Source organism: Thermobia domestica, chromosome 6 (genome assembly GCF_964235325.1).
Source record: "Thermobia domestica chromosome 6, izTheDome1.hap1.1, whole genome shotgun sequence".
NCBI classification, from domain to species: domain Eukaryota; kingdom Metazoa; phylum Arthropoda; class Insecta; order Zygentoma; family Lepismatidae; genus Thermobia; species Thermobia domestica.
The window spans coordinates 115781185-115808914 of NC_137459.1; the positions used below are offsets into that span (position 1 = coordinate 115781185).

The 27730-nt window shown below is 37.0% G+C and overlaps 1 protein-coding gene across 6 annotated transcripts in view; it reads left to right on the plus strand.

The window, feature by feature from the left end:
- LOC145688160 (small glutamine-rich tetratricopeptide repeat-containing protein alpha-like) overlaps positions 1 to 27730 on the plus strand; it is a 140854-nt gene that overhangs the window by 52689 nt on the left and 60435 nt on the right. For 3 of the 6 annotated variants that reach the window (XM_081761984.1, XM_081761985.1, XM_081761986.1), the window contains exon 5: positions 17017 to 17265. In XM_081761984.1, the coding sequence (XP_081618110.1) occupies positions 17017 to 17265 (249 nt within the window). Of the gene's footprint in view, positions 1 to 17016; positions 17266 to 22850; positions 22917 to 25743; positions 25802 to 27730 lie in introns of all 6 variants that reach the window. The other 3 variants (XR_014131848.1, XR_014131849.1, XM_081761983.1) reach the window with 2 other exon arrangements.

Consider the following 27730-nt stretch of genomic DNA (forward strand, 5'->3'; position numbering starts at 1 on the left):
GGGAGACCATTGAAGGCATTACGGTAGTTCGAATTCCGCCCGAAACTGGAGGGCCACATTTCGTATAAGCCTCGGTGGTGAAAAAGGACGTTAACTCCACTAAACAAATGCCAGTCTTCATCCTTCAACACGAACACAAAGACCTATACAAAGTGGGAATCCACGGGTTCGTAACCCTTTTTAAGTAACCTTGTACCTGTGCCCTGTTCACACCAGGGGCACACACACGGGGATTCACTCGGCCCAAATCCCTTCCAATCTTTCGACTTCAACCCCTCTAACAAAAATTTCTGGATTCGCGTCTATGCAGAACGTTTATAGAAACAGCACGAGACAGTTTCATAGAAGAAAAAGAGTCCAATAATGCTCCACCTTAACATTTGTGACGTACACCTATTTTCATTGACTCTCGTGCAAAATATTCTGCAATTCTGACTGTTCACACAACCACGTAAATCAAACCACGGTTCATCAGGAAAAAAAAAAAAAAAAAAATTGTCAAGCCTGTTTTGTGTTGTGGATATTTTTCGAAACCATCAGCAAAATAGTACCCCCCCCCCCCCCTTCCTCCATATACACTTCTTTCAGTTCTACATGAACTGAGTGTGAAGTTTGAAAATACGAAGTGCTTTATATAATATAAATTTTGGTGTGTGTTGTTGTCCCGATAGATGACAGAATGATTTCCTTGGTGAACGCATAGGCGTAACAGAGATATTTTGTTGGGGAGAAGCGTTGTCCCTTCTGAGAATTGAAAGAAACTTATCTGCATTCAGTGTTGTTCTGGGAAGCAAAATTGCTGTATGAGGGCCTGGTTTCTCTTTTAGTTACCGATGGAAAACATGTGTAAAGGGTTTGCAGATTTTTCGGAAAGTCAGATATTAAAACAGTTAGTCTTTCACTTCGGAGCCTTTTACGTACAGTCCCTGTGTCCTGAATTTTTTGAAGTCACAATATTGTTTTTTCTGTGTGGTATAGGCCTGCTAGAAAATCACAGCACAAAGTGTTCCCACACCTATTCAAATTTATTCGTTCTCCACAAGGCACCATTGGTGAACATGTACTTGCAATGTATAACACAGAGAAGTTAGCGTCAAGAATCAGGTTTCCTAGAAAATTTTGTACTGAGGAGAAGGAATAAAAATGTGAGAGGCTGCACCGTAACACTATTTGGTAAAGTGTGTACGTTTCACAAAAGTGGCAAGTAACCGCAATTTAATTTACCTTCAGAAAACCACTGGCAACAACTATTCGTGTATCACATCCTTCCAACACAGATTTGTACTGCCCTGACTTGAATCGGCTCAAACCCAGCTTTGACTTGTGAAGACAGTATTGCCAACCAACACACAGTACAATAACTTTGACATCGGTCACACATTATCTGAAGAAGTTTGATGCTCACAGTGTTGCTAGCAGTCAAGAAATTCTCAGAAAATTAGTCTTTCAAGCTTACATCATAAAATGTTACTTAACTGTCAATCCATACATTGTAAACACAACATAGCGATATTTTAGCACTGTCATGTCCAGAAACATAGAATTTCTCGTGGCATTGGATTTTGGAAACGTTTCCGGGCAAAGAAAGAGTTTCCATCATTTTTGTCTTTACACCGTCCTTAGGTGACGTATTTCACATTGTTAAAAAAAAAAAAAAAAAAAAATCATTTCATTTCTGTACAAACTTGGAAATAATTTTCCGATAGTACATGGGATTCGTCATGGTTAATTGATGCAGTACATATATTACACACATTTGTTAAACATAATTCATACATTTATACATTACAGTAATTTGAAATAACATTATACCAATACTACAGCATACCTTATACATAAATGAACCTATCTTGTTACTTTGCTACTACTATTTACATTGTGACTATTTAATTGATTATATTCATCTATTGTATAGAAGCAATGTGACAATAGGTATTCTTTTAATTTTCTTTTGAATGTAACATTAGACTTCATTACCTTTAATTTGTTTGGTAACTTATTGTATAGCATAATACCAGCATACTTTACTCCCTTTTCGTACATTGCTGTTCTATGGTTTGGTGGATGAAAATTAGTCTTTTTTCTTGTGTTATAACCATGCACGTCACCGTTTGTTGTGTACTCATTTATATTGGATCTTACAAATTCTATTAACCAATATATATACAAACATGGTAAAGGTAGTATAGCTAGTTCTTTTAAAATATTTCCTACAGGAGTCTCGGGGTCCTACACCAGCTAGAATTCGTACAACTCCTTTTTGTAGAACAAAAATATCTCTACTTTTTACAGTATATCCCCAAACTATTAATCCATATCTTAATATAGATTCAAATGAGCAGTAATATAATATTTTTGCTGTATTTCGGTTTATAGTATTTTTGATGGTTTGTACGACGAAACACATTTTTCTTAACCTATTCGCAATTTTTTCTATATGATAATCCCATTTTAAATTTGCTGATATATGTACACCTAAAAATTTTACAGAACTAACTTGTTTTATTTCGTTTTCTCCTATTTTTATACTTCCTTTATCTAGAGTGTTGTTTGTTAATTTAAAGCTTATTAACAAGGTTTTTTTCTGAATTTACTATTAACTTATTATGATCAAACCAGTTAGTTAGCTGTTTTATGGTGTTTTCTATGTTAGTATTTAATTGTTGATGGTTTTCGCCTGTTATTGCTACACTTGTGTCATCCGCGAATAATGTGGCTTTTGCAAAGTTTAAATTATCCGGGAGATTGTTTATATATATCAAAAACAGTAATGGTCCAAGAATTGATCCTTGTGGTACGCCGCATTTTATTTTATTCATTGTAGATGTGAAAGTAGTTACTTTTGAGTTTCTCCCATCTACTCTAGTTATTTCCACCACCTGCATTCTATTTGTCAAATATGAACGAAACCAGTTTCTTATTACTCCTCTTATTCCACATTTCTCTATTTTACATAAAAGTTCTCTATGAGGCACTAAGTCAAACGCTTTAGTAAGGTCTAAAAACAGTCCTATGCACTTATTTCTTTTATCTAGTTGTTCGCTTACGTAATTGATATATTGGTAAATAGCGGTTTCCGTTGATTTTCCTTGAATAAATCCATGTTGATCTTTTGAAATTGTTTCAGTACTTTGTAAATATAGTGTAACCTGTTTGTTCATTGCTAATTCTAATATTTTCGCAAATGTTGTAATAAGAGAAATCGGTCTATAGTTACTGATATCCATTTTATCCTCCTTTTTATAAATTGGTTTAACTTTGGTAACTTTTAATTTATCAGGAAATACTCCTGTTTGGAAAGAAAGGTTTATTAAATAGCATAAAACTTCAGCTAGAGAACTGTTTACAACTTTTTTGATAAGCGCAGCAGGGACTTCATCAACGCCTGCTGACCATTTATTTTTCATTTGATTGATAATTTTAATTACGTCGGTCACATTTACAGGATATATATACATTGAATTTAGATTATTTCTTATGTTAACTTTCCCAAATTGGTTGCTATTTTCGTCGTGTGCAATTCGCAATCATATCACACGTATCATTCCCGAGATACAAATTCAAAGCTCACGAGACAAAACTTGTGAACACTGTATTAAAACCAGTTAGGTGCAATTTATTACATTTTTAATGTTGAGTACATGACCTCATTGTAGAGATTAATAAGAACAGGTAAGTCGGTTACAGTGAAGTGATTATTACGGATTTTAAGTTGATGTAAGAGAAGGTAGATTTGATTGTAATAGTTATAGAGGAGCCAGCAAGAGAAGGTCTGACAGCTCGCAGTGACGTTGCTACTACTAACGTGTCAATACTTTTTTCGGTGCGTCTATAATGGAAATTTAATTAATGATGTAAGACAAAGCAACTGTGCTTGGTAACTCTAGCACAAAAGTAGAGGCTGCACTTCCCTGCGCATTTGGTAAGAAACTTCAGAAACCATCTCTTGTTGGCCTGCTATAGCTTATATCATTATAGCGCTAAAGTATGTACACATTACTCGTCGTGCTAATTTAGTATTACAATGAAATAGATTTATACATTGCGTTTTACATTCCATTTTGTTCCAAAACTTTGATCTCTTGTTCATTAGTTAATATTAAAATGATCTCGTGTAGAGGTCAAAAGTCTGACACTTGAGACTCTTTATCTCTTGAACCACCCGACCGATCTCGACCAAATTTTCAACATAGATAAGGTTCGGGCATGGGAGTGTTTTTATCTATTCACTTTGGTACTGTAATTTAGGGGAGGGGGAGCTATAAATAAAACAACTCTTGAACCACCCGACCGATCTCGATCAAACTTCCAACATAGATAAGATTCGGGCCTGGGATGTTTTTTGTCATTTCACTTTATCGGTGCAACGGAGAAGAGGAGGGAGATATATGTAAAAATAAATAAATAAATAAAAGTGACTGTCTTTGTGATTTCACCACGCTTAAACCACCCGACCAATCTTCATCAAATTTTCAAGATCGATGAGGTTCGGACCTGGGGTGTTTTTTTGTCATATCACTTTAACGGTAGAACTTAGGAGGGGAGAGAGATATAAAAATAAATAAACAGGGTTCCCACTCGTCCTGGAAATCCTGGAAATGTACTTGAATTGATTTTGTCCCGGAAACATCCTGGAAACGTCTTAAATGCATTTCTGTCCTTGAAATTTACAGAAATACTGAATTTCAAATTTTTCATAATCATAATGAAGATTTTAATTGATCGCTATTTTTGTTTGCTATTTCTGTTTTTTGTGCTGAACAATAATTGGTCATGATCCTGCATATGTGGGTGGTTGGTGGGCTTTCTTTCCCCAACAGGATGGTTGGTGAGGAGAACTTCTCTCTTTTCATCCACTAGTCTGTCAACCCCATTCTTGGATGCTGTCTTCACTATTACTATCCTCCAGAAACTGCTTCGTACCAGTATCAGTCCTCCATAGATTAGTGTATGATAACATTTCCCATCATAGATGTTCATTTTACTTCGACCTCACTCACCCTCGCCCTCGCGCGCCCTCACCCTCGCTGTCGAAACTTGTCCTCGCGCACCCTCACCCTCGCTGTCGAAACTTGTCCTCGCGCACCCTCACCCTCGCCATCGAAGCTTGTCCTCGCCCTCGCGCACCCTCGCCCTCGCTGCCGAAACTTGTCCTCGCCCTCGCGCACCCTCGTCCTCGCCGTCGAAGCTTTTCCTCGCCCTCTCTCTCTCTCAGCCTCGCCATCGAAACTTGTCCTCGCCCTCGCGCACCCTCACCCTCGCCATCGAAGCTTCTCCTCGCCCTCGCACACCCTCGCCCTTTTCGTCGAAGCTTTTCCTCGCCCTCGCGCACCCTCACCCTCGCCATCGAAGCTTGTCCTCGCCCTCGCGATAGGAGTTGTCCATTATCCTCGCTCGCCCTCGCCTTCGTGCTCAAAACTTTTCCTCGCCCTCGCGCACCCTCGCCCTCATATCTTTGAGGGCGAGGAGGCCTCGAGAGGGCCTCCTTCGTGAGGATCAGAGCATCAATTATTCAACCTATTTGTTGAATTATTTCCTTATCGTCAGTGGCTGATCCAGGGGGGGCGATCACTTCCCCCCCAGAAGAGGAAACTTCTTTATTTTATATATCAAATAAAACGCATCCCAGAGTTTGGAGCTCTTAAAAGTAGCAGTATTACAACCCACCACCCCCACCAGAAGTCCGTCCTGGATCCGCCCTTGCTTAACATAGGTTTTAAAGAAAGGAAACTAAACATATCATCGTATAACTTACTGTGGAACACCTAAATGGAACAACTGTTACAATGGAGATCTCGGTCGATAGTGACGTTTACATCATTTATCAACAGTATCCAATGCCTTTACTTCAAAATGTTCCTTAAACTACGATGCAAGCATAAGTATTCAGCCACACAAGGGCGGCTCTCATGAGGGTGAGGGTGAAATCAAGGTTTGATGAGTGGTGGTAGAGTGACTTCCGCGGACTATCTGTCAGAATTTGACAGTCAACACGTTGGCCATCCCTGATGTATGTAGCGTAACTGAGGAATTTGAACAAATTCAAAGGGAAAGATCTAAAGAGCTTAATTTTGAAACTCCGTCAGCAAACAAATAAAATACTTCAGAACCCTATTGTTGAATGATCACTCGGAAATATATACCCACTCTAACCTATAACATGAATGACTTCATTGATTTGAATGTGAATCTAAGTTAATTGGTATTTTAAAATATAAACTGAAATGTGTCAATGTGCTTGTAAGGTTAATTTCGATGCTCAAATATTGTTAATATTCACCATTAATAGAGATACATTTGTCCTACCATAACAATGTTAATTTTTTTTTTCAATAATTGCCATAAATATGAAACTTTGTCTTAAGAAACTACCCTAGGGGCCAATTTGTGCACTTTATCACTTTGGTCTTGGTTCATTTTTGGCAGCTATCATTGTTGGAAAGTTTATTTTCAGTAATTCCCACAATTATGAAATGATATCTTTCAAACGTTGTCTCTAGGATTCCTTACACTACAAATACGTAAAGGCAAATGAAAAATGAAATCTTTAGTTTAAGATCCCACGATTATGCAAGCTAAATGCTAAAGGAGACAGAAGTGAATGATGAAAGAAATAGTTGAATGAGAATGTGGTAGGAAACTGGAGAATCCCCAGAAAACCCACGAACACGATGTCCTCCACCACGAACTTACTTGGACGGGAATCGAACATGCGACCCTTCGAACAAAGGTAATTTCCCTATCGCTGAGCCACCGTTCCTCCCTAAATGGCACGCTCAGAGCTTAGCGCCTCCAGGGGCCTTGGAAAGATTATCGAGCCTAAAATGATTTAGCACTGACTTTTATAAATCCACCAATTCAACAATTAATAATGTCGTGCAAACTTTAAGATTGTAGTAATGAAAGAAAAATGAAATCTTTAGTTTAGCGCCCCAGAGTTATGTAACTGCTAAAGGACATGGATGAAATTGCAAGTGAATGATGATGAAAGAAACTGTGGAACGGGAAAGTAAGAGAACAAACCTTTATTTTCTTTAGTACAAATAATTAAATGTGTAGATTAATTGATTTCCAGAAATTTTATTATAATTAGCAATTAAAAACTGTAAGGGCGATCACAAACTTTTCTTGCCCAGGACCTCGCAACAATTTGTTACACGCTGCCATACATCATTCAAACAGGAGTAGAGTGACTGAATTATTTTGCTCTGTGGTTGAAAAGTAATAATGCAAAACAGACAATTATTGACTTGAAGAGATAGGATAGTTTAAAAATTCTGACTGGGGAAAACTTTTCCTCGCCCTCGCGCACCCTCACCCCCGCCATCGAAGCTTGTCCTCGCCCTCGCTGCCGAAACTTGTCCTCGCCCTTGCGCACCCTCGCCCTCTTCGTCGAAGCTTTTCCTCGCCCTTGCTGCCGAAACTTGTCCTCGCCCTCGCGCACCCTCACCCTCTTCGTCGAAGCTTTTCCTCGCCCTCGCGCACCCTCACCCTCGCCATCGAAGCTTGTCCTAGCCCTCGCGTCACTGTGGGCGAGGGAACTTGAGGGTGAGGACGCCCTCGAGAGGGCCACCCTCGTGAGGATGAACATCTCTGTTTCCCATAAAGACTTTACTCCAATCAACTTCATGAAATAAATGCTCCATATTGCCTTCCATGCAAGGCAGTACTATATGGCAGAGCTGGAGAAAATAAAGACTGTTCAAAGAGAAAGTCAAGTGCAGAGCAAAAGGAAAGAGAATGTGAAAATGTACAGCAGCTGGACAGAAAGAAAAGGAAATGAAATTCATGGAAACAAATGAAACTTTGAAGACTAAAGCAAACCAGCTTGCATATGAAGCAGAGCAGACGACTTGCTTTACTTTATTGACAAAGTCAAATGCTATCCGTAGAGCAGCTTCGTTAAAGAAGAAAGAAATTATGTCTATAGATCAGGAAATCATAGAATTCCATACTCAGTTGAAAAACTTGTAATATAATTGCTTTTTTTTTTTGAACGAACTTAAAAAGTTCGTTACTGAATTTTCTCTCTCTCTCTCTCTCTCTCTCTCTCTCTCTCTCTCTCTCTCTCTCTCTCTCTCTCTCTCTATGTGTGTGTGTGGGTTTTTTTTTCGGGGTTCTCCCGTTTCCTCCCATTTTCTTCATTCCACCATTTCATTCATTACTCATCATCACCGACTCCTTTAGCCTAACCGGCATAACCGTGGGACGTAAAACTCAAAGATTTCATTTCATTTCATTTTCTCTCTCTCTCTCTGTGTGTGTGTGTGTGTGTGTGTGTGTGTGTCTGTCTGTCTGTCTGTCTGTCTGTGTGTTTGTTTGTTTGTTTATCTGCGATTTTTCAGTTTTGAACCCTATATTCGATAGAACATCAAAAACTATCAGAGAAAGTGATTAAATTTTTCGCGTCACTCTTAACGTTCCCGAGAAATTGGCCAAAAATGACCAATTTCTAGATATTTAAGAAGCCATAGCCCGGAGACCATAAGTTGCAGAGAGATTATATTTATGCTGATCAATACGTAAGAGGATGGTAAATATTTTGGTATTAAATAGTGGCCATCAATTAATATCGGTACGAAAATGTTTTACATTCTATTAGAGATTGATTAACACAGGGATGCAAATAACCACTCGCCCGGGGCGAGTAGTTCATCGGTACGGGCGACCGAAGATAAGTAAATGATTTCTATTGTGAAATGTTCTCTAATAGCTTTTTTTTTTTTTTTTTTCTTGGACTAGTAAAATTTTGTTGCTTATTTTGCATCCCTGGATTAACATCAATATCATCTCTATGACTTACCGTTCTCGTGATATTGGCTAAAAGGTGGAGCCGATTTCGTGAGATATAAGGAGCCAAGTCTCTGGAACCTTAAGTCACACAGAGATCGTATTGGTTGATGAATACCTAAGAGGATGGTGAACATTTTGGTACCAAATAGTAACCGGTGGCCTCTGATTAACTCTCTACTGTCCAACTGACCACCGTTCCCCAGATATTGGCCAAAAAACTTCGAATTTCTAGATATTTAAGCAGTCTTGTCTCGAACACTGTAAGTCATAGAGATATGTTATTTGGCTAATTTTTGCGAGAAAGAGAAGAAGGCTCGGATAAAAAAGATTTACATCTAGGAACAATGACAGTTACCCTTTCCGTTCCATCTCTCCATTATTTTTAAGTTCATTCTGGCAATGCTCTGGGAGCATTCTCAACTGGTTTCTTAATTATATCTTTCACATTCTCACGCAGTGAAGATGTCATGTACGAAAAATAGGTTTTTGTTGTTTGAAAATTTGTTTGGTGCACAATAAAATGTCATGTAGAAAGAATGAAAATACATGTACTGGATGTGAGTAGATCGAATGACTATAAAAAGCAGTACATTACGCTTCGCTTTGTGTATTTAATTATTGTGTATTAATACTGTACTTGCATTAATATTCACTGCACACGCTACTGTTCTTTTCATTTCACTATCGTGAGGTTTGAACGTGCAGTTGCAATCCTGTTATATCTTCCTGTGTCGAAGTCCTGGAAAATTGATGATACGTCCTGGAAACTTTTTTGGGAAACAGAGTGGGAATCCAGATGAAACTTAATAACTCATGAACCACTCGACCGATCATGATCGAATTTTCAACATAGATGAGGTTCGGGAGTGGAAAGATTTATATATACAGGGTGGGCCATTTTAATCAATCCACGGAAATACCTGAAAAATGATAAAACATAGAAGAAATGTTTGAAGTACACGTTATATATTGCTAAGGGGGAAAACCAATTCCGCCAAAAGTACCCCTCCCCGCCCCCCGTAAATGGGGGTAACTTTGAAATGTCAAATGGGAACATGGGTCTAGTAATACCTCGTTCGAAAGGTCTTGGAAAACTAAGTAAAGCTGTACCAAAAGATGTTTCATATGGAGCACCAGTTTCAAAATGGCCGCCATGATATAGTTCGGAAACTCCAGTACCCGTACTATGAAAACCATGGAAAGTAAGTAAATGGAACAAAATTGAAATACGTAAATATCATAGGGCATATCGAATGGGGTAGTCCCTGTAATTCCAGTGGCCTCCCTGAAGGGGTCTTGGGGGCTAACTTCAAAATTTCAATGTCCGACCGGACAGTGGTTCGGGCGTACGCTTGACCTACCCAATGCTGTTTGGAGGGCAGACTTCAGGGATAGAGAATTGGTGCACTGAGTTAATGCGGATGGCGACAGTTACATTTTGATTAACTCTTAGCACTCATGTCATATTGTGAGCTTGAGGGACGAAACAGTGTGTACGTATATACCCGAAATGCTTTCCGAATAACCAGCACGCATTGCATAAAAGTTTCTGTGGCGACGGGCATTAGCAAATCACACGTTTGTAAGTTCCAGCAACAGCATTATTCGACAACTTCTTTCGTATAACGTTCCTTCTGTTTCAAGTTGGCCCCGGATACCTTTCAGTGGAGTCACCCCGACAACACCTCTCGATGTGCCTTACGTCAGTTACCTACTCCAGTTTTACTTCTGTTGATTTATATCCAATCGCTATCATACTACGAGTACTCAACCTTTTCTCTGACACGGATACTATGTTTTGGCGGCCTTTTGAGAACACTGCCATTTCACCTCAATCGTTTTCTCCTGCAAGATGTTTGATTTTGCAAAATTTATCGAACGAGGTACCACTCGACTCATGTTACTATTTGAAATCTTGAAGTTAGCCCCCAAGACCCCTCCAGGGAGGCCACTGGGATCACAGGGACCACACCATTCGATATGCCCTATGATATTTACTTATTTCAATTTTGTTCCATTCATTTACCTTCCATGGTTTTCATACTACGGGTACTGGAGTTTCCGAACCATATCATGGCGGCCATTTTGAAACTGGTGCTCCATATGGAACATCTTTTGGTACAGCTTTACTTAAATTTTTAAGACATTTCGAACGAGGTAATACTCGACCCATGTTCCCATTTGACATTTCAAAGTAACCCCCCGTTACCCCCTTTTACGGGGGGCGGGGAGGGGCACTTTTGGCGGAATTGGTTTTCCCCTTTAGCAATATATAACGTGTACTTCAAACATTTCTTCTATGTTTTATCATTTTTCAGATATTTTCGTGGATTGATTAAAATGGCCCACCCTATATATATATATGCGGAGGATCTGTTGCATGACCTTCCCGATCACCTGACCTCAACCCCTTAGACTTGTAGAAACACATGAAAAGTCTCGTGTATGCCGAGCACGTTCCTTATCTCCAAACGCTTCAACAACGCATCCGTACAACCTTTGACGAACTTCGAGTGCAACATAGGCGATTGGAGCAGGTTCGACAATCCATGATGCGACGAGTTGCTGCATGGATTGACGCGCAGGGAGGGCACTTCCAACATCTCCTGTGACGTTTCCAGAAGAGAGAAAAACCCTATCGCATGCACTAAGGTATTGTAAGAATACAGGTTCACATATTCTTGTACTATACGAATGGTAGAATGACATATTTTGGAACTGGATAGTACTTTGTATGAATAAATTTGTTTCTATTTTACCCTACCGTAGCTTCCCCTAATTTCCATTGTTACATAACGCGAATTTGGTAGCTATACCTCTCGAAGACCTAGGTCGTTACCTTATCTCCCGTCACCCCGCACGTTATGCTGGCTGAGTAACGTACATGTCACACATTATTTACATTGCTAAATTCCGGTTCGGCCATTTTGACAGTTGTCAGGGTTTCCCTCAGTACCACCAGGCCTATGTCTGAATGGTATCTGTACTGGAATGGACCTGGATGGCCCCTTCATATCTCAATTCTTTCCCAAAACATAGGCCATTCCTACCAGCGTAGTGTTTCGGTGTCCACATGAACCCAAACTTTTTCGAGTTCTTGCTAGTGTTGCCAGGAGACGAGAACTTTTGCTGTAGCGTCTCATTTCAAAACCGAGACATACCTTCGGGACGAGACGAGACGAGACTGACCTACTAGTTTCGTTTACTTGGTCCACTCGTACAATATACGTGCATATTTGTCTTATTTAGTAGTCTTTCATATGCCATATGTTTCGAGTTTTTGCACCCTATTTTCATCTTTGTTACGACTAAGTCCTGTGTCTTCGTATTGCAGTTGTTTACGTAATGTGCAACTTGTATTCATTGCAAACGACTCCCCCTTTCATGTATGTAACTCAAGAGCACATTCTTCCCTGTTATAACTCCTGCCTGATGTTGCAGGTATGCAACTCCACATAGCAAATGTACACTCCTGCGTCATATTGACAATGTTGGCGATATGACATTACCGACAACAAATCATTGCTTACTGTTCCTATAATTTTCGAACCGTGCAACTTTAGACCCACATTTCGACAGACAATTTCCGGGAATTCCCCACTTCCTTTGAGGAATCCCTTGCACACGAATGTCACGATTTCAGCATAGGCATTTTTGGATAGAGCATGTTCGGTTTGCATAGATCAAGTGTTCATAAAATACATGCACATGGCGCTTAAAGTGTAATGAGGATATAACTAGTTACAAATTTGATGGAATTTCATAGCATACATGAATAAAAAGACTAACGTAATTGTTACGAAACAATTTGTTCCGTTATGCAACCTTCTATGAAAGTCTCCATGACGTAATTAATGGTCTTTGGCTACAAGACAAAACAATATTTTTGTTGTTCTCTGTCTTTATGTGAAATAAGTCAGCAAACTAAATAAAAATTCCCTCGTCAGTTAACTCTTAAATACTAGATGGAAGTACGAGGTGTGATCAAAAAATACGGTGAATAATTTTATTAGAAACAGAGTAATAAGCTTTCATGGAATTTGATTTAATCTCCTTCAAAGTACAGTCCTTGGCTAGCAATGCACTTATCTCAACGTTAAACCCATGACTGGAAGGATTTCTGGAAGGCTTCTTTTAAAAGGCGTTTAGCTACTCTTTCGTGATTCTCTCAATGTCAGGAATGATGCCAACACGTTTTCTTTTAAGTATGGTTTTAATTTTGGGAAAGAGCCAGAAGTCGCATGATGCTATATCTGGAGAGCACAGCAAATGTGGAAAGACAGGAATATTTTTCCGGCCAAAACCTAGGGGATCAAAAGCAAGGTGTGGCACGGTGCGTTTTGGTGGTGAAGAAGGAAATCATTTGCCCATTTAATTGGCGGTTAAAATGCTTTTCACGGACCCATACGTGGTGTTTAGTTCTTCGGATAGTTCAAAAATGGTCATTCACCTGTTTGAATAAGTCATTTGTGCCACTTTTTGCAAGTTTAATCTGTTTGTAACGTAAAAGGACGTCTCGATCGTTCCTCGTTTTCAACCGACACCGCTTTTAAATTGCTCATACCACTTGTAAACAATCTCGCCATACACTGATTTTGACATTTCTTGAGCTTCTTTTTTGCAGCTTAAAACCAGGGTGGATTGATTTAAATCAGTCTGATTTAAATCACGATTTAAATCGAGATTTAAATCATTTGATTTTTTAAATAAAAATCGTTGATTTAAATCAAATTCCGAAATAAATTAAAGTGAAAATAAGTAAAATACAACCTCTGTTGTGTTATTTCAGTTATGGAAGATAATCATAATACAATAAGATGCAAATGTACAGCACAATATGAAAACGAGTGTTTCATGCAGAGGATGATTAGGCAAAATTCGTTTTAAACGGGTAACGGAGGAATTCTGTTTTCTTATCTTCGTAACATAAGGTTTTTAAATCGTTAACTATTCCAACAAGAAAATCACCACGGACATTTAAGACGAAAATTATTTTGTGTGCGCGTCTATTTGTTTCTTCCAAGATAATAGGGACGTATTTATAAAGGGGCCCGATTCTCTCTCCGAAACAAATCTTTTTTAGATTTTATAACTTTAGGCGAAATTTGCGTATTTTATATGTATTTCGTGCCGCAAGCTAGTTCCATTTTTTTTTTTGTATGCCCCTGCCAAATATAGGTAATTTTTGTGAAAAAAAAGTGTCATGTTGATAAACGTCGCCGTACTTTTTCCTTAGTGCTTAAGAAACATTGTTTGGAATTAGAGATGCAAAGTAGACGACTTTCTTGAAGTGATGTTTTTTTAACATAAAAAGCCGGCTTTTTACGAAAAAAACGGAAATTTTGGCTTTTTTTCATTTTCATGATTTTTCTATCTCAATAACTTTCTTATAGTATACTCTATAGTTAAACAAGATTTCATGACCTAAATGCCATATTTCCCTATAGAGTTCACCATCATGATGGATGGAGCACATGTTTCATGAATTAAACATTAAGTACGTAGTATTTGAGAGCAATTTTAGAGGCTATATAACTTTATTTTAACTCCTGAGTTATCGACATTTTTTCTTCTTTAGATCATTTCATTTTTAGTTATTCGTGTTTAATTTCTCAGAGCTTAGTACTCTAGTTTCTAGCACATAGTTAAACTTTTGTTTTTCAATATATCCGTCAGAGCATACTTCCACATTTCTGTTATACTGTAGCTGTGTAGTGATGTAGCAATAATCTTCCGAATGCAACCTTGAATACCATTTTATGCAAATAATCAGTACGGATTTAGAAAAGTGTTTTGGGAGTTTTTTTTTTCTTATTAATGTTTATTTTTTTTTTCCTAAAAATGCCTGATTTTCATTTGAGGGGAGCTTGAAGTTTATGAGTAAAGTCATAACTAAAATTTCGTTTGTTTTAGAAATTCCATGATTTCAGAGAACTGGCTTCAGTAACAACAATTTAAAACATAAGAAATGAAATCAGCCAGGAATCACAGTACACGCACTATCTCTACATTCACAGATGGAATTAAGAACTTTTGTCGGAATGATCGAATGGAATGGTCGACTGAATCCCGGATTTCCCAATAGAAGCGGAAAAGCTAACCACTCACTCATGTTTGTTGTGCTTGACTTAAATTTATTTGGTAGTTTTTTCTTTTCTTTTTTTTTTTTTTTTTAATAGGGAAAGTTCCGTAATGACATGTTGAATTCTTGTTAAAAATTCAGAAACCTTCAGGACTGGGTAAACCGTGATGGTGGTTATATATTCCAGAGCCTTGGAAGCCAAACGCTCAGATGAACAGTATTACGCATATGATCGATGAACAGAAAATTCAGTACTTTCCTGACTCTAAACAAGCTTAAGGAACAGTCAGTGCATTACAGAATTTGGGACTTTACCGATTTTGCAAGTTCGAAGCACCTGATAGGTGTAACAGATTATCACGTATGTAATAAATTAATAGAAAATACATTTTCTACATTTCTGTTCCATTTCGAAGAAGTTTCTGTAGAGGTAGCAAAGGCGGAAGCAAGAGGTGCATTAACAAATTAGGTGATTTTTGAGCGTCCCAAACAAAGATTGCTTTTTTTTTTTTCAGTCTTTTAAAGTAATACGTTGAATTGTAATAAAACGATTATTTTTCATTGTTACTCTAGTACGAATATTTATGAAAGTCTCGGAAGTCAGACATGATAAACTCATAGGCTATAACAGATCGACGAGGGAATGATATTTATTTATTTAACAATCACCAGATGCAGCTCAGAGGCTATTTTATACTGGATATCTAACAACATGGAAAGGATTTGGGAATGTATCGGCCAGGGCCTGTTTTAGTAGGTACCATCCCGACTGCCTGGCAGGACTGAGGGAAACACTGGAAAACCCCAGTCAGGATGGTCGGCAGCGGGAATCGAACCCATGACCTCCCGAATGCGAAGCCAACGTTGTACCACTTGAGCCACTTGAAATACGTAATGAACAAAGAGAAGAACATGTTATTTTTGAGAAGGCTACGGCGTCAAAACTTAAATTTGTTTTATGCGTTTATTCAGTAAATATATTATCTTCCCGATGTATTATTTGTTTGAACTCACACACATAGTACAATAAATTCTGTATGTTATGTAACAGTTTTCCTTGTTTTTGTATTTTTAATTCACAATAAAAAAATATTGCTTATAATGCATGTGAAAGTTAAAACTTAACTGCAACTTAGTATATACATGGATTAGTTTTTCTGTGATTCATAATTAAAAAAAAAATGTGTTAAGAATTAAAATTGTTTGAAATATGTTTTCGAGGTTTTGTATTGTAGAAAAGCGAAACAAAACCTGCTTTATCAATTTAAAGCAGAATTAAAAAAAAAAAAAAAAAAAAATTCCCAAGCAAGAAAGCGAAGCAGAAAAACCGAGCACCCCTCCCCCCAAAAAAGAAGACTTCTTTTTCTGAACCCTTGTATCTCTATTTGGGATTAAAATAAGTTAACGACTGGCAATCAATTCAAAATTCAAGCCCAATACTTTCACTTAAATGGCATAATTAACATTTAATATTAATTCCTAATGTTTTATCTTCAGTTCGTTACTTGTATTACGCGAGAAGAAAGATTTGATTTAAATTAAAAAATTGATTTAAATAAAAAAAAAATGATTTAAATCAAAAAAATCAACAAAAATTATTTTTTTTAAAAAAATCATGATTTTTTTCCACCTTGCTTAAAACAAAATGTTGGCGCGCAACATTCTTAACATGTACTCACTCTTGTGCCTCTGGGAGCGAACTAACATATCACAACTCGTTCAGACTCGACTCTGACTGTACCAAAGGTTTAGGCTACCAGACTTATTAGTTGAAATGGATACAACGTCGGTAGATGGCACTGTTCAACTAAATTCACTGCACTTTTTGATCACACTTTGTATATGTTCTTACCACTAAGTTGTCAATAATAATAATAATAATAATAATAATAAAGCACAGTTGCCAGTTTTTTAAAAGATCTACTCAAGAATTTGGAGACAGCGAATTAATTACCAATTGACCGTAGTAACCAGTGGTCCATTTATTTCTGTTCCCAAATTCAGATGTTTTGAAAAAAATAAATCAATCACGTTTTGGCTTTCACGTGTACAAAATATCAACTTCCGAAATCTGTAATGTAGACTGTTAATCATTTCTCGTTTTGAATGTTTCCATTGAAATTTTTTACTTTTCTTTTCAGGTTGGCGCTTTCAAGTCTTAATTTACATGCAGATGCGATTGATGCTTATAAAAGGGCTCTGGAACTAGAACCAGGAAACGAAAGCTACCTTAATAATCTCCGCGTCGCTGAAGAAAAGCTGGCCCAAACCGGTGGTGGTGGAACAGCAACCCAAGCTCCAGCTGGTCTAGATTTTCGTACGTTATTGAACAGTCCACATCTTGTAAACCTGGCTGCTCAAATGTTGAATGAGCCAGTAATGCAGAATGCGTAAGTACCTTTGTTTCTAACTAAGTGTAGTCACATTTATAGCAATGCACAGTCTGTCACCGTATTCGCAGGTGGGTTTTATCTTTCTTCCTGAAGAAATATTTGGTAGCTTCTTGTAGACGATGCTTTCTATTTCCTACTTTATGCACTTAGCTGAAGACAGTCACAAACACATCTCACTAAATATTTAGTATTTTTTTCATAAATGATTTATTTACTGTGGCAATCACTTTCCTCTCACATGTAAGTTTTAAAAATCACGTTTCATTACTGTCTTTTTTCTTGTTACACATAATGAACCATCATATTTCTTTCTGTTTTTTTTTATTAAGTAGAAATTATGTATAGAAACGTTCAGTCATTGTCCTAAATGTTTTGCTTTGCTTTCTGTGTGCAGGCAACTGTGGCAAAAATGTATATCACGTTAGTCAAATTCTAGGTGCAGTGAACGGACCTATTTGAAAGATGCTGTGCACTTTAGAATGGTGGTATTTAATACACTTAGTACTAGGTTAATATCAAACAAACAAATTGGAAGACATTTACAAGAAAAAAAAACTGTTAATGATATATACATTTTTTTTTTTAAAAAAAAGAATGCGGCACATATTGTTGATAATTTATAATTTAAACTAATAGAAAGGAAAGTATAAAATAACTTGAAGAATCACCGTTGTGTTCTTGTAGGTGTATCATATCCAATAATATTTATAGGAGGTATTCGATAAGTGTTTGAATGTTAATTTTTATTTTCTGGATGAGAATAGAATACAAACTGATGTAGTTCCGTAGACCATTTCAATTCAGGATACAAAAATCGAAATCTTTCAGTTTAACGTCCTACTATTATGCACTTCAGGCCAAGGGACACGATGATTTAAAGCAAGTGAATAATGATGGAAGAATTGGTGGAATGAGAAATTGGAAGGAAATATGAATACACGAAAAACCCACATTTTCTCGTCCGGGAATCGAACCAGGGACCCCACTCAGCAGAGGTAAGCGCTTTTACCACTGAGCCACCCTGCCTCTAGTTAAGGAATAGAGTAATCACAGGTAAATGGTCTTCATTCTCCTCTCAGCCTGATGTAAGATTTGATAATTTTCTAAATAAATATAACTAGATAAAGGTTTCTTTAATTTTTCATTGGGAAATTATTTCGCAGCCGAAACAGACTATTGACAATAATTGTTTAGTAACTCAATGCATATTCATTGTGTAATGGTGAACAGGGTTGAAAGTTGCAACGTAGTTTTATTAAGAATGAAGAAAATATCAAAAAAAGAAAGAAAGAAAGGGAATATTAATACAGACAAAAGTGAGAACTAAATCTGTATAATAATGATAATAATGAATTGCATGGGTGAAACAGTGACGGTAACTTTTGCAGCGCATTATTAAGTTATTGTATAATAAACATTTTTAAAGCCTAATTATTTTAATTAAAATTGGTTTGCTGTTTGGAAGGAGCATAGAAAAGCTTATCACTGGCTAAGTGGGGATACAAAATTCTATTTCCTGCTTGTTTGGGGATAAGCTGCCAGTGACAAGGCCAATTTTATTCCTTAAGGCTTACTAGACTTGCTTCCTGTTTCAAGTAAAACTTGCGCATTATATATATATATATATATATATATATATATATATATATATATATATATATATATATATAATGTGTGTGTGTTTGCACCCGCGCTTGCTTGCTCGCTTTCGTTCAAACATTGCTCCGTACATACTGTTATTATGTGAAAAACAATTGTATTATTATGAAGGGAAAATTATATAAAGTTTCATGAGATTTTGTCAAATACGAAATTGAAAACAGGAGATACTCATGAGATTCAATAGGTCTCTGTGATCTCTTATCTATTTGTTTTTATATTCTAGTTGATGAAGGTTTTTATAATTCTGTTCACAACTGTGAAACACAATAATTTGATTGCATTGCAGGAAGCTTCCTTGTTTTCTCGAAAATTTCTATATGAATATAACTAGTTTTGCATTTGATGGGCTCCTGTGTATATGTAGTAATGTGTAAAATTTGTAGACAATTTATTCTTGTGGCACACACATTTCTAGCATGTGTGAAATAATTGTTTATTACACTTGTAATTGGTTGTTGCAGTTTCAGTAGCTGGAAAGCTGTTCCGTAATACTCACCTACAACGTTCAGATTAGGGGAAATCGAGTGGTGGGGTAATGTTCAATACTTAGCCCATGGCTAATCATAAGCGTTCGCCACGCGTTTTTATTACTCATGCGTACGCTTGGAATACGCTGAACATGTATTTAAATGTAGATGGCTAATCACAAACGCGAAAGCAATAAAAACGCGGAGAAAACATCAGCTCGAGCGTATTTGGTGCGTTTCGGAACAATAGACAGCGTGCTGTTTAAAAGATGTCTAAAGGAAGGGAAAAAAGGAAAGACGTGTTGCCACACAAGGGGGTTTTAGCAAGAAACAGCTGCTTGGAAGATGCTTTGTGCAGAGTATTGGAACTCTGCTATTATAGACCTGGACCTGGCAAAAAAGACCTGGAAACTCGGACTGGTTCGCAGTATGATTTATAGCTCTGGAGACAGTAAAATTACCGAATAGCCACCGTGGACGCGTTCGCTACGGGGGGTAACGCTTCGAAAACGCATTCTCAAATAGCCTAACCCGTAGGGAGTCAGTGGGATTGAACCGCCCCTAACGATCTAGCAACGCCTAAAAAAAAGTTCTTACTGAAAGTACGTGCCTTTTAAATATAACTCCGGTCATGTTAAATTTTCGTATTATTTATTTGTCAGTTTTCAATACAATTCTCATCCACTTCCATACGCCATTGCAACCTTTATAACTCACTAGCAAAAGCGTCTGGGAAAGCTTTTCATGAGGTGTGTGTTAAACATTGAAAAATGTCACTTCCAAGAGCACTTCTGAATTGGGAACGTCTGCTTCGCAATGAATCCATCAGTTTTGAAACCTGGCGAAGGTCACTGAAGGGTTGTTCTTGAAAGCAGAATGGATGAGGATCCAATTTGATGTTCTTATTCTGTAAAAAGCCTCCTTACGTGGGAAGACTATTTTCTTTCATCCAGCTGTCAAGTGACCTAACCGTGAACCAACCTTGACAACTTCATGGTCTGTCAAAATTAATTCTCGTTACATTGAGAGAATCCTCTAAGTTAGAGATAATCCTCAATGGGTATCCTTCTGCCATCCATGACCAGAGCATCAAAAGAAATCATGTTGCACAAATTGTGCTTCCGAACCTTGGCATATCTTCAGTTCACTACCCCCCCCCCTACCCTTTGTAAATTCCCTCACCCACTTCTGCACAAGAGTTATCGAGGGTATACCGCAACAAACATCCTTAAACTGTCAGTAAATATCAGTACATTTTTTTCGTAACATGTAGTCAAAATTTGTATTAGGCACCTCTACGGTGAAATCAGCCATTTAAGGTCAATATCAAAAATGCTAAATACTATATATTAGAAACGAACGAAGCTTGAGATTTTGCACCGTTAAGCCTCTAAGTCTTAATTCAAATGTAATTGTACTAATATACCCTTACTAAATTTTGAGCTATGGCGAAACGACACGTACTTTAGGTACGTACCTCGTATATTCAAGTATCAAATGTTCCTTAGTGTGCTGAAAAACACACTTATTGTTCAGAATTGCTTTCCTCAGGTGTGTGTATATCTCATACCCGATTATATGGATGGGTATGTGTGTGTGTGTGTGTGTGTATGTATGTATGTATTATGTATGAATGTGATAAAGTTCATGCTGTAATAGTTGAGGAATAAATTTATACCGAAAACTTGAGACACTTTTGAAGTAGTGGAAAGGAAGAACTTGATTTAATAAAGTAGTTATTGTCCCTCATCTATGTTGATTGGGATGTCATTGTTTTATGCAAATAGAATAACTTGGATAGTCATTCAGATAAATAGACTTCAGTTAGAAAAGGTAGCCCAAGTTCATGTGGTTGTAGGTAGAACCTTCATTAACTGTTAATTGTAACATGGGGCATCGTGTTTTGTGTTGTTAAATCTTTTAGAGGGAAACTCTTCAGTTGTAATAAAAAGTTTCATGTAATCAGTCATTTACCTTGTGGTTAGAGCAACACTGGATAGTCCCTCGTAGAATGTTCTTAGTTTGTTAGTTTCAGTCCTATGGATGCATTTGTCACGCTTGCATGCATATCAAAAAAGAAAACGTTATACAGTATGACTGGAAATAAAGTATACCGAAAATCGCAAAAAGTGAATAATTTCTGACGTGATTTATTTCTTTAATCTAGTTACAAAGGCTTTATCTATATTAGTTCAAATGCTCTAGATACAAATCACTCCACTTCTTGACATTTTTTTTTCTGTCTTTCTTCGTTGGAGGCTACCATTGTATCTCGTGATATTGAATGTTGGAAAACATATGGATAGCTTGATTTTGAGATAGACAATATCGCAAGGAACTGAATCGTAGATAAGTTTCTTCAAAATGCGACCGAAAGTAGACATCTTATACTGTAGGATTGGGAATTCTAAAACTACAGCACTGTTCACTCCATTATCAAAGTGTTCTCGAGGAGGCCGCAAAATTACCCCAGTAATACATGTGCTTGTTGCAACATTTTGTTGGAACAAGAATTTCTTTAGTGTTCTTAGACAAAATACTTGCAGCTCAATGCATGGTTCCTGCTTAGCGGTAGCACGTATCCTGTACTAAATATGGTACCTGTTGAGAATGTAGCGATCTTATGGTCAAAATTTTTGTTTTTTCATGAAAATACTTGCGATACAACTTACAAAGGCTTGTAGCAGAATTCAGTGCTTTGGCTGTTTCTTTGCTGATCGTTCTAAAGAAGGAGCAGAAGTAAATATAAAGTTTTATACTGATTGTGACTCAAAACAGTAGGATTTTTGTTGAGAACAAGTATTTTTTAATTACGATAAGATAGGAAGTCGTTTGAACCTGAGAAATACTATCGTTTTGTGGCTCACTGATCTGTCAACACAAAAATTTACCTCAAAGCTTTCTCAGATCTTGCAAGTGACGTGCATATGATAGGAAGTTGCTTCTAACTTAAGAAAAAGAAAAAAAAAACGTGAAGTTACTTCACAGCAATAACTTTTCTTTATAACTGTAACTTTTCTTTTATAATTGTAGAATATTATGGATTTTAATTATTGCGCACTATCTCAGTATGGGCTTTGTTTGTGTATAAGAGCCAGTTTTCGTTTAACAAAGACTTTCTAATACATATTTCGTTCTGGAGCCTACGAAACGGCCAGTTCTATGTTGTCGAATTGTCTTCACAACAAGAATTTTAAGCGTCGCCATGTTTGGTATCACGTACAATGTCTCTCCATCATCAAAAAATCACACTTATGGGTCTCATCGCAATCTACATGGTAATCTGTGGTAACCGCCAGTGTGTATAGCGTTGCAGATTTTCGGTAAACATTATTTCCGATTATATTGTATAATTTTTATTATGGTTTTGGCAACGAGCCATTCTATGCTGTGGAACAGTTTAAAAATTGAAATGAAAACTGGAGATGAGAGATGCTGATATTTGTTTTCCAGGATGAGCAACATCATGTCTGGCGACCTTGCTCAGGGTGGAAACGGCATGGAAGCCTTACTTCAAGTGTAAGTAAAGGGTGCTTCCTTTCAAACCTCAGGGTCTTGTGTATAGGTACTTGGTAAAAATGCTGTGCGCTAGTTTCAAACCTGTGACTGAGTTTACTAATCCATAAACAATTCTATCGTTAAACGTTGCAAGGTTACGTGAATATACAAGTGTTTTATTTTAGTGTGTGTGTTGTCTTTTAATAAATGGGCACCCACTTTAGTCTAAAATGTAGTGTTTGTTTTCCGTAGTTACAATCTGGAGTTACGATGTTTAAACTGTGTGAAGATGATTTCGATGAAAGTTGTTTAACATACCTATATTAATACCGACCTTCAGCTTTTTCTAAGTTCTGAACTTGGTTCGTGTTGGCACCTTATATGATTCAGATCCCACATTAAATTGTAGCTCCATGTCTCCTATAGATTCAGTGTTAAAAATGGACAAAGGAAACTCTAAGTAATGTACACAGATTTCGAAAAGAAGGTGGGTGACCATTTTTTAAAAGATACCGAAGTACTTTTCGTCCTATGAGTCAAATTATTTTTACGGTAACCTTAACAGATTTCACGATTATTGTTTATTTTTACGTCGTGCATTGCAATTTTGTGTGCTCTTAAATCATGACAGCTGGACATTCCTGGAATCATTATCATGTAAGGAGACAAAGTGAAGAGATTTATGCATCTAATTTTGGTATGTATATTCCACTTTTTTTCTAAATAAACATTAGATTTAAAACTTTCTTTGTATCAATTTTTGCTTTAAAAGTGTTTTGGCGATAGTTGAGGAGAGAAAGGTTTCAATCATTAATAGAAATAAATACATATGCAGGCCTTGCAATACTTACTACTACTTTATTACTGAGTATTACGTTTATGCAGTTGGTCAAAATTAATTGTGTAAAAGAATTTTGGGCTGTGTATTTATATGACTAGATTAACAACAATAATAATTATTTAAAAGTGTTGGCAGATACTTTTGTATACACTCATACTTGTTAGTTTGTATTCTAGTACACTCTATTCTGTTGGGTGCACGGAGGTTCAGTGGTAGAACGCTTACCTGTGGTACGTGGGGTCCCTGGTTCGATCCCCGGCCAAATAAGTTTGTGGAGCATAACAACATATCCGGGGGTTTTCTCGGGATACTCCTGTTTCCTCCCACATGATCATTCCATCAATTCTTACATTATCATTCACTTGCTTTAGTTATCCGTCTCCCGTAGTCTAAAGGGCATAATTGTGGGACGTTACTCTGAAAGATTTTTCACTCTATTTTGTTGGTATAATGAACATAAATTCTTTGTTATTGTACTGGGTTAGCCTAAAACAAATAAATGAAACGATTTATTAGTCGAGAAGTGTTCATGTTACCAGAAACCATTTAATAATATTTAATAATGTTTTATGGAGAAAGTATTCAGGTGTACCACCTCAGCTTTTCTTTTGTTTAGGCGATGTTAGCATCAAGTACCTTTGCACCACATCAAGCACCGTTGACGTCGTTTTAAGCGCCGTTTTAGTACAGGGTATGGTAAACAACTAGCCACTGGGCATTTGTCATATACGATTGGAGCGAGAAATTTGTGTAAATTGGCTATCTGGGCAAGGGAAAGTTTTGGGAAACTACCCGTATCAGAGGAAACAGTGACTCGTGTTCGTGAGACTTAACGCGATGCTCGAAGAAGTCGACCTACCTAAGCATGCTATTTAAATGATTGCTCTCTCAACTATAAGAAGCTAGTTTCGTATTTGCCCAGGATGGCACTCTGCCGTACTGTGTACAAAGTGCCACCGTGAAGTTACAAATTACTTAGATTAAAATATCCCTCGACGTTGGATTGGCCGTTCAGCAGACCAGGGCAGAGCTCGGACATGTTGGCCACCAATAATTCCGGATTTAACGCCGGTGTGGAAATATATTATGGATCACGTATGTTTTTCCTCTTCCTACAGGTGTGCATGATTTTAAACAATTCGTAACTGCAGCTGCAGCGAATTGTTTGCAAGAACTTGACTATTACATTGATATCTGTAGTGTTACAAAAGAGTGACACATAGAACATTTGTAATTTTGTGTAAATTTAAGACCATGAGGAGGCCGCGGTGGCTCAGTGGTAGAGCGTTCACCTCTGGTGCATGGAGTCCCGGGTTCGATCCCGGCTCCCGCCAAGTGAACTTTGTAGTGGACAAACACTGTGTGCGTGGGTTTCCTCCCACTTTCTTCATTCCACTATTTCATTCATTTCCCATAATCACCGTCTCCTTTAGCCTTGCCGGCATAATCGTGGGACGTAAAACTCAAAGATTTCATTTTCACTTAATTTCTTCCAACCATGAATTTCAACCACGTTATTAAAACTTGTTTTTGTAAAATAAAATAAAAAATAATAATAATAATAATAAATAAAAATGGTCTATATCTTTAGGCTCACCCTGTATAATGTATAAAGCTATTGCACGAACCACCGGAACTAGTTTCTTCCAGTTTGAAGTAGCCAGTATCATAAACGAGTAAAGGCCAAGTAGACGTCCAAAATAATCGGAAAGCGAATATTGGATCACAGCTATCCAGATATGACCATCCCTGTGAGACTGTGTAAGAGTTGAATTAATTGGATCAACGAGTATTGACCAATACGAAGTGTAGAATATTGAGGATGTTGGGGGGAGGAAGAGAGTAACAGTTTAGGTAAACAACATATAGTTGATAGAGAAATAAGATTATGGTACAAGGTAAGTGTGAAAAATGCTAACTTGTAAGAATCAGAAAAGCTATAAGACTGTGAAATGGTAAATTTGACCTGTTAACTTTCAATAAAATATGTTCTAATCTATCTTGCAGAGAACTGTGAATTGTAAGATGGGGTATGATATTCCTTGAAAGTGCATATTGGCAATGGGTAAGCTATTGTATTTCCCCCCTGGAATATGGTGATGGTGTAATTCATTAGTATTGCTTTAAATACTATAAAGCGCTGAGTAGGATGTTTAAGTATATTATCCAGAAAATTGTCATTGTCTGAAGAAACTCTGTGTAGAGAGGGTGGCCAAATTATTAGACTTAATACGACATTTCTGAATTACCTTAGCTTTATTGTAAAACCACTGACACAAATATCGATCTCGTACAATGATCAATATTTAGTACCTATGCCTTTTTTTTTTTTTTTTTTTTTTTTTTTTTTTTTTTTTTTTACAAAAAGTGTTTGGACTCTCTCTGGCACACTCTGGACTAGATTTGAGCAATTAATTTTGACTTCTGGCCATGCAACAAAATTTGTTAGTCGTTTGATTAATTATAGCTTTGTGACTGCGACTTCGACAAACTTTTTTGTTCTTACTAAGCTCCATAAATTTTCGATGGTCGTTAAATGTGGTGAGTTTTATTGCCAAAAAGCACACTAGTTCGCTTTTGCCTCAAAAGTTAGAAATGTTATGACAGAAGTCCGTAGAGTGTAAATTTCATCATTTGAATTGACTTAAGCACTTCTTGGGTGACTATTAGATATTGACCGTGCCTCGATGTACTCTCCAGAACTCAATACAAACATTACTTCCCAGATTTTTCAGACAGGATAGGATGGATATTCGACTGTCTGTTGTACAATCAGAGCTGAATTCTTTCGACCTTTTGATATACTGGCACGATTTCTTACCCACAGAGAATATAGATTCTTTAATAAATATCTCATGAAAGAAAATAAGCACAATTTTTACTTTCTGGTAAATAATAAACATTTGTTACATGCATATTACAAATTTCTGTTGTTTAAATATTGGCCACAACCCTCTGTAAATTACTGTTTTCAAGAACACGAACTTGTGCTAATGTTGTAGAAAACGGTTATTAGTCTTAGCCTCACTTTGATGATACAAGCTTTTGTACTAGTATCATAAACTGTTGCAAATGCTTGAAGCTCTAAAACACTTCAAAAATGAAATCGATAGTCTCTTAATTTTATCAGACCACTGAGTGAACACAGATATTCACTCTTGGAGAAGTAGAACAACAACATAAAGGAAGAAAATTTTAGAAGTTGATTTCAAACCAGTTCTGCACATCAACCGATAACTGGCTACACTGTTACGAGAGCAAGTCAAATAAAGTTAGCTTCCAGTATCAGATAAAAATAAAACAGATATCACAAACCACTTAATATGAAACATTGTTAATTTGCAAAGAATAGAGCTCAGTCTTTCTGTCTTCTTTCTTCCTTTTTTTCTTCATATTGAGTCCAATAATTTGACCATCCTCTGTATGTTGAGCAACCAGTAATATCAAATCAAGTAATGGAAAATTGCATGTTATTTGTAAAGTCAGTTCGTCTGGAATTTTCACTGTTTCAAATATTTGCATGTGATTGGAAGTTGCGAAATGTTCTGAGATTTTAACGAATGTCGGTTTTTGTATTGAGTTACCAGTGGGTTTACTAGAGAGTCTCTCTCTCATTTTCCATTAGTATTAGTTGTTTTCATTTACCTCTGCCTTTCTGTTGATGCGTTTGTTGAGGAAATTATTGCATTGTAATTCCAGCTTTTGGTTACCTGGTAAGTTATAGAGCTGCTCGGTCGGCGATTCAGCGATCAATCGTTCGTTACTGTCGTTGCCCTCGCATGGCTTAATCAGGTAAAGTAACGGATTATCAGGCCATATCGTTCAGTTGAAATAAAAGTGATACAATCCATAAATAACCCTTATTGAGATACGTTGTTGAAATGATTCTAAAGGTTACGAGTGTGTCATGTGAAAACATTGCACCAGGGAGCAGTTGTATCCTTGTCTGTTTTGTTACCTGCAGTGGATGTTTAAAAACAGTGACAACTCTCTA